Genomic DNA, 7,810 nt, shown 5'->3' with positions numbered 1-7,810 from the left:
TTTTTTAATGCCTGGTCATCCGATAGATGTTGTTATATCATTCCAATGCCTCAAACATATTAAAATCAGTAACGCCACAATGGAAAGCAGGTAAGACTACAAAAGCAAGAAAATTTGTCTGTTGCAGATGAAGATTTAAAAGACTATTTTAGCTAATTCTGACGGTTATGATGGTGCTAGTTGTCGTATACTTGTATACTGTTTTGGCCTTTAACTTTTTTCGAAAGTTTTATGTTCAAGAAGACGATGGCGAGGAGACTGATAGCAAGTGCAATAACATGATATCGGTAATTTTCCATTCAAAAACTTCAGTATTTTACAACGTGATGTTTGACATTTTCTTAGAAACAAGTACTGATTTATAATAAAAATGTTAATATATTAAGCGTACATAATTATAAAATGTTTATGTTAGATTTTCATTCGATATTTAATATTGAAGAGGGGGGATAACTGCTGTCAAAATAAATATTATACAATTTGTTTAAGTGTTTTGTATTCAATGTGTATGCTGGTATACGTGCTGGTGGTGGAATTGGAGATGAATTGCAATCTCCGTACGGTGATGAAAGAGAGGCATGGCGAATTTTGTTCGACATGACATTTCACTTTTTTATAATAATTATTCTCTTAGCTATAATGCAAGGTATGGTTATCTTTTGAGAGTGTGTTTAATAGTAATAATAATAATAATAATGCTTTTAGGTCTTATTATTGATGCATTTGGTGATTTGAGAGACCAGCAAGAATCAGCGCAAGATAAACTTGAAGTATGTTTGCAATGCATTTAACAATAAATAAATAATAATCATGAACGTTGCTGTTTGCAAGCACATCTCCATTTTGCATGTAAAACAGCAGTTTAGCGTTGAAATGTAATCTCAAAAAATAATATGAAATTATTTTGAAATAATGAAAGAAGAAGAAAAATTTCGTGACTTTATTTTCATTTTCTTATGTTTAGTCTAATTGTTTCATTTGTGACATCGGTAAAGATTTTTTCGAACGCTTACCCCATGGATTTGATCATCATACTACAAAAGAACACAACCTGGCATATTATTTGTAAGTCAAATGCATATTATTATTATGATAATTGAAAATTGCGAACAATGATTTGATTTGAAAATAAACGTCTTTCTAAGTGAACATTATTTATCGAATTCTATTGAAAGGATGTTTTCATCAAGAAATGAAAATATTACATTTTAGGTTTTTCTTAATGCACTTAATAAACAAAGATGACACTGAATATACTGGACAAGAAACATATGTGTGGGAACTGTATGAGAAACGTTGCTGGGATTTTTTTCCCGTTGGAGAATGTTTTCTGAAGCAGTATGAAGAACAACTGATGGCATCCTGATTTGTCTTAAAAAATGATCTGGAGTTATTTGGAAGCACTTTTTTGGCAATGCTCTGGATACATAAATAGCCGCATGATAGAAACTTTGTAGTTTAGGGCAATGTATTTTCATTAGGAAAGTTGTGGATGCAATCTGCGACAGTTCTTGTCTGAAGGAAATGTTGAAAAATTTTCCAAGAAACTTCATCTCATGCATGCGAATTACTAATACTCTTCAAATTTGTTTACTTTTACTAATGATATGAAATTTTGCTGTACTTTTACGTCAAAGTTTTATTATTTGGTAGTGGTTGATGTATTTTTTGAAAACTTTGCACGTATGCAAGTTTAAATTTCATACAATAGGTAAATAAAAATGGAGTAATATTTACCACTGATAAGTTTGATCAACTCATCAATTTGCTGCACATATATAAAAATGTATAATTAATTTCTACCTATCATGTAACCAATAATTATTATGATATATTGTATTTTTTAAACATTTTCAGCAGTTACTGCTAATTACTTGTGGTTTTATTTAATTTTACATTTGAGCAAACACAATGTCATTGAAATTCATTCTTACTATGTAAATTTCTTATCACCCAACAAGCAATAATTGTACCTTAATTTTAAAAATTGTAGTGATTTATAAAATTATCATATTGAATTCACTATTGAAGTTCTGCATGAGTGCAATATGCACCAAACAGACTTAAGTAATAGCGTAATAATTTGTCATATGCAAATTTTCACTATCTCGTATCATTATCAATATTTGAATAGGAATTCAAATGAGATGTGTTTACGAGAAATAAGCTATCTCATTTAAAACGTTACTGACGTTCACTCTGTACTTAAAGTGCAACACGTAACTGCTTATTTTGTTGGTTTTTCACAAGTGTATTCTCAGTGTACGCTTTCCCTGATGAATGGACATGCTACGAATCGGTTCCTTGTATTTCGTGAAAGGTATGAAATTTTATAAAGATAAATGCACGGTTACTTTGATTTTCACAAGTATATGAAATAGCCCGCGTAAAATAACGTGCTGTTTGCTGTAGTAATAAGTGCCAATACCAGATGTTTCTTACATTTTTGTATTATATCAATGTGATATGGTACTTTTGTTCTTTTGCGTGTCACATCTGTACCTTTAATAAATAAACAGCTCAAAAAAGAAACCAGTCACGCAATTGTCATTTACGTGGAAGAGATTTTCCACAGTTAAGGCTTCTTTTAGGTAACAGTGAAGTGCACCCTAGGTTTAGCATTTCTATTTCTCAAATTCAAAAGTTATCATGCAATGTGATGCATTCTCTTTTGGTAATTAAACCCAGTGTGAAGTTTAACTTTGCCGTTGTGTAGACATTCTATTGCAATTGTTTCCAAATATTATTATATGAAAACATTCAACTGATAATTTATTTCTCAACTGCGTGTTTAAATGCAAAATATTTTTTTAATGAATCTCTTGTCATGTAATTTTTTGCAGATAGCTATCTCGATAAAAATGTATTCCTAACTGTTTACCAAAACATTAGTAGGTTGTACTGCATTTTTAAAATTTTGACCATTTTATAATGTACAATTTTCCTAAGGTACAAGTAAATCAAATTTGATATAGATTATCAAAGTTACCCTGATCACCATAACTGAAACTTGAGAAGCTTCTATGATTTTAAATACTATGTACGCATCTGTTTTCTCAATTTACAAAAATACGTATACTTAAATTCTGCTCAGTTCTCAATTTGTACATTAAAATGCAAATTCACAACATCCCAATTTCAAGCGCAGCAGAGAGTTCTTAAGTGTCGTGTTATCCCAATACTGAAGAACAGATGAGCAGTCGCATGGCTAACGTACTTTTTCAGGCATTAGTTATGGCTACTGAAATGCTATCTATAAAAATTAATATGCTCAGTCAGAAAAAAACAATTATGATATCTTCATGTGAGCACACTTTTGTAGTTATCAATTATTTGCGGAATTCATCGGCAATTAATGACACTGCAAAACTGCATCAATTAATGTTCATGGAAAAAAAATTTGAATAATGTTGCACCGCAGCCGCAGCAGCATTAGATAAGAGCCACAGTAGCATAATGTAAACAAAAGGAGACTTGACTAATTAGAAATAACTGTTCGTGATGCTGCTCATTTAGCAGTTGGCAGCGTGCCAAGTTGCTCCTCTTTTTCCGTTCGCAGGCGTCTTCAAACAAGCATATTGTGCGTATTGATTGGCCAAAAGACACCCTTCGTGGAAACTTGTCCAACAATCAGTAAACGTAACATGGTAAGTGGAACCTTAAATAATTATTAGTAAAATAAATGACCATCAAAATACAAGAAATTCCTTTTTCATCTCAGTTATTGAAGTACTTGGTGATTTTCAAATCACAGCGCAAAACTTCCATTTTTGAGCATTGATATTCACGCTGACAATGCAACAATTTTTATTGTAATGCATTGCCGCCAACTTAGGCTTGTGAAAAACAAAATCATTGCAAGGTTCCATTTTTGCGCATTTCAGCTTTTTCATTCTCTTAAAGTACGCATAAATTAAATCACCAAAACCATAATTGTTAATCCTGGTCGCAGCTTTATCATTTTCATTCATACACCAAAGCGCAAACTTTAAATTGAGTTTACCTGAGAAACGTGACATTAAAATGCCAATATTGTAACTTTTCTAAAGTTATTAATTTACTAATATAAAAATCTGAACTGTTTAACACATTTTCTTCTCGAAGTCTCTGTAATATTAAAAAGGCGCTGATGTTGTCAAGTACTTTGCGGTTACTACTCATTCATATGTTGAGTAAATTGCTTTTCTGTCTGAATACAAAAAGCATTTTTGCTGCTGCGATACTGTCTTTTTAGCGTAGAAACCTATTGATGACGTCATCACCCTGTCTGGTAACAGATCGCGTTATTGCATTGTCATCAATATGCAAAAATTGTTCAGCAAACAAACGAGCCTTATCATTAACATTGCGAGAGCGACTGATTTCACTATTACTTAAGCATTTTTATTTTCCTGCATTACTTATTTAATGAAAATTGTATTTCACATAAAATTAATGAATAATCTCTGAGAAAAATGTTGGCATTCAGAAACTTAATAACTGTATTATGCGTTGGATCGAATTCACCGTTTCTGATTTTTAAACCAATTTCATTTGCCTTAAACAGATAATTTTGTTATTTAAATTTTACCATCTTTGTACAATTTTTTCTTGAAGAATAATCTGAAACTTTTTGCTTTAATTTACTTATTATGGTGGCGTTATAAAAAATTAAATTGCTCCTTTTGTGCAGGGTCAGATCGACTGGAGCCAATTTTCCATGTAGTGCAATTTCATGTCTTTGCATTGTTTTCTTCTGTCACGATTCCTCTGCTAAAACCTTTATCTTCCCACTGCTCACTAAATGAAACAAAACTTTGAGAGCACCTAACTCTACACATATTCCATTTTTTTGTTTTATGAATGGTTTATGTTTTTTTTTGGTTTTTGGTTTTATGCAAATGAAATTTTGGTTGGGATATTTATAAAAATATGGCATCGCATTTATCTTTAGATTACATTACAAACAGAGATACTGTTCTGTTTCTATTAATCAATGAATTGACAAAAATTGACTTTTTAATTCAGATTTGGTTTTTTGTGAATCCTTTAACATGCACCGTGCCTAATTATTTGCAAGGCACATATTCTTGTAGCTGAGACATTACTCTATTTGCACATATAAAATACTTAGTTTTACTCTTACGTTCAGATATCAATAATTGATAAAAAACATTGATGCTCCATTTAGTGAACATTGGGCTGTTCTCGACATAAAAGGGCAGGTTATGATATACTGTCTACAACAGTGACTAAGACTGTGTTTTTGTGTGTAAACTGCTTTCTATCTATGTTTTCTCACAGCCTGCCATCTGACATGATTAAACAAACTCAAAAATCAAAATCTGTGAACTCTGGCAATGGAATGCAATTGCTTTTTTGTTGTACAGAACAACTGATAACAACTGTTGCATTTATACCACATGCAAATCTCAAACATACAGACACTGACACTGGAATGCAATTGTTTTTCTGTTGTATAGAACAGTTGACAGGAGCTATATATTAGTGCGGTTAGGTTTGGTTACAAAGTATGGTTGCTGTGTGGCAACCATGGCTACCCATGTCATATGATTACTTCTCAAGGTAAGGAAATCCACTCATCGAAAGTGCCATTCAGCACCAGAGTTATCAGTAATATAGTCGACATTATTCAAGAAAACTCCAATACCACAAGGCATACGTTGTATTTTGACAACTTTTTAAACAATTATGAGCCGCTGGTAAAGTCATCCGGTTTGAAAATGAGAGCTATTGGAACCATCTTACTATGCCGCAGCAATGGTGCTGACGCAGTGATGTTGCCGGACAAATAGCCAATGAAACAAAAGCGAGGTGCTTATGACTTTTGAAGAGATAGAAATGTGAATATAGTTATATGGCATGGTAATTCCATCGTCAGAATCGTCAGCAACTTCCTGACGCACAGGCCGTTGCACAATATGCAACGATGAGTGAAAGGCCAAGGAATAGAAGTACAAATGCTGAACATTGTAAGATCGTAAAGCACTGGTATGGGGGAGGTTGACCTTCTTGATAGACTTGGTACTGTGTATCGTCCAACAAGAAGAAGCAAAAAATGGTCTTGGCCTTTGTTTATCAATGTGGTGAACGTTGCGACAGTGGGTGCTTGACGGATTCACTGCTTCGTAGAAGAAAGATCACACAGCCACTTAGAGCTCTGTCGACAAGTAGTCGTGAGCTTGCTGCAGTCAGAACGAACTGCATCACTAAGATGAGCATGTATATCACAATTGCCTGACACTTGTTTCGATGGTGTAAACCATATATTTGGTACAGGACCACAGGGACGTTGCAAAGTATGCAAACGAAATACCAAGAATATGTGCAAAACATGTAACGTTCGATTACGCGCAGAGCGAGGAAAGCAATGCTTTGAAATTTACCATCGTCAGAAATAAAATCAACCATAAATCGAAGTGTAGCTAGCTATTTTTACCAAAATCTCCGTTCTCTGATCAGTAAAAGCAATATTTCTACGTGTCGAGCATTCTTGTTGAGAACTGCCCAATGTTTACAGAATGGAACATGCCATAATTCCATAAGGAGTAGTGCCAGACATGTCTAGCTCTAATATTTTCTTAATTAGAACCTATGTGTGTGTCATCAAGATTCACAGCTGTTGAACATGCATCACAAAAGTTTGGGTAGATAAATGTTTATCATTAAATATAATCAAAATGACACCCCAGCCACCATCGAAGATCACACTGTTAATCAAGCATGAAATACAAAGATGTCAGATAATGCCGCGGTCTAGTGTCTGTGTACCCTCACGAAATTTGCTTAGTGCAGAATCTGAGGTGACGATGAGAAACCAAACTATCCTTGCTCACAAACAATCAATTTTTCGCTTATATACATCAGAAATAGACGACAAAGAAGGCACAATGGGCAGATAATATAATAAGTCTACCAACTCGTGAAGTAACTGAGGAATAAAAGCTGAATTCATGCGCCTATTTAAAAATAACAGCAATAGATTAGGAAATGCAATGGCTGCAATTAATCTGAGTCTAATTAACATTAAATTTCACAAAAGATGACAAAAACTTAAAACTTAATGAAAAGAATACTAAATTACATACACAAAAAAGCGAAAAACGCACACTGATAGTTTCAAAAAACAAAAAGCATAGCATGTAACCTGCGAATCACAAATTTTGCAACTTTGAAACATTTAAAAAAGTCACGCTAAAATAAGGTATACTGTGGCCTTAATATTTCAATTTCAAAAATGCCAATAGAGCGTGCACTGGTGGAATTCATTTTATACAATGAATTTATGCTCGAACGTGGTTACATTTCTGTATCAAATGATCCTAAACCACACAGACATTACTAAGCTGGAAAAATGCAGATTATATTAAGAATTATAACACATATTAAAAACTTGAATCCATTTTTCAGATTCGAAGCATAAGGTAATGATTGTTGAGAAAATCGAAAAAATGAAGCGCAACGACTAAAATAAATGAAAAAAGACATGAAAATGCATGTTTCATGAAAGTAAGTTTTTTTATGACTTCTTTTAAAAATGAATATTCAAATTTCACAAAGAAATAGAAAATCACTGAAAATGCAAAGTTGCAGCACATCAGTATATGAAATGAAAAGAAACAAAGAATTCAAATGTCCGTATTCGAAGAAGAATAGAAATCATAATGGAAGCAATGGACTCCCAAAACGATCAAATAACACAAACTGCATTTTCAGAGGGAATTTACATTAATACCAAACATAATTCCAATGGGGGTAAGGATGATTTCCTTCCCCTTACATACAAAATACCCGGCCATCTTCCCCGCGC

At 33.1% G+C, this 7,810-nt stretch overlaps 4 protein-coding genes across 4 annotated transcripts; 2 read left to right on the top strand and 2 right to left on the bottom strand.

The window, feature by feature from the left end:
* Window positions 1-152: 152 nt before the first annotated feature.
* Tsp_02476b (ryR and IP3R associated family protein) lies at window positions 153-1,366 on the top strand (the record flags this gene model as incomplete). Its single annotated transcript, XM_003378748.1, has 5 exons — window positions 153-287; window positions 490-646; window positions 706-770; window positions 965-1,065; window positions 1,213-1,366. Coding segments are annotated over 5 exons (612 nt in total), but the record flags the coding sequence as incomplete, so codon positions are not given.
* Window positions 1,367-3,565: 2,199 nt separating this feature from the next.
* Tsp_02475 (conserved hypothetical protein) lies at window positions 3,566-4,726 on the bottom strand. The gene is made up of 6 exons (XM_003378747.1): window positions 4,627-4,726; window positions 4,571-4,602; window positions 4,473-4,537; window positions 4,255-4,357; window positions 3,789-4,043; window positions 3,566-3,658 (listed from the first exon to the last, which is right to left on the bottom strand). Exons 1-6 carry the CDS (start codon window positions 4,724-4,726, stop codon window positions 3,566-3,568), a joined length of 648 nt encoding a protein of 215 aa, XP_003378795.1.
* Window positions 4,727-5,512: 786 nt separating this feature from the next.
* Window positions 5,513-5,795, top strand: Tsp_02474 (ribosome recycling factor). Its single transcript, XM_003378746.1, has 2 exons — window positions 5,513-5,565; window positions 5,600-5,795. Exons 1-2 carry the CDS (start codon window positions 5,513-5,515, stop codon window positions 5,793-5,795), a joined length of 249 nt encoding a protein of 82 aa, XP_003378794.1.
* Window positions 5,796-6,078: 283 nt separating this feature from the next.
* On the bottom strand, window positions 6,079-6,543 carry Tsp_02473 (conserved hypothetical protein). The gene is made up of 3 exons (XM_003378745.1): window positions 6,481-6,543; window positions 6,245-6,373; window positions 6,079-6,201 (listed from the first exon to the last, which is right to left on the bottom strand). Exons 1-3 carry the CDS (start codon window positions 6,541-6,543, stop codon window positions 6,079-6,081), a joined length of 315 nt encoding a protein of 104 aa, XP_003378793.1.
* Between the last annotated feature and the right edge of the window lie 1,267 nt (window positions 6,544-7,810).

Source organism: Trichinella spiralis (genome assembly GCF_000181795.1).
Source record: "Trichinella spiralis strain ISS 195 chromosome Unknown Scfld2, whole genome shotgun sequence".
Lineage (NCBI taxonomy): Eukaryota > Metazoa > Nematoda > Enoplea > Trichinellida > Trichinellidae > Trichinella > Trichinella spiralis.
The sequence above is the reverse complement of the archived record's forward strand: the minus strand, read 5'-3'. Positions and strand labels throughout refer to the sequence as shown.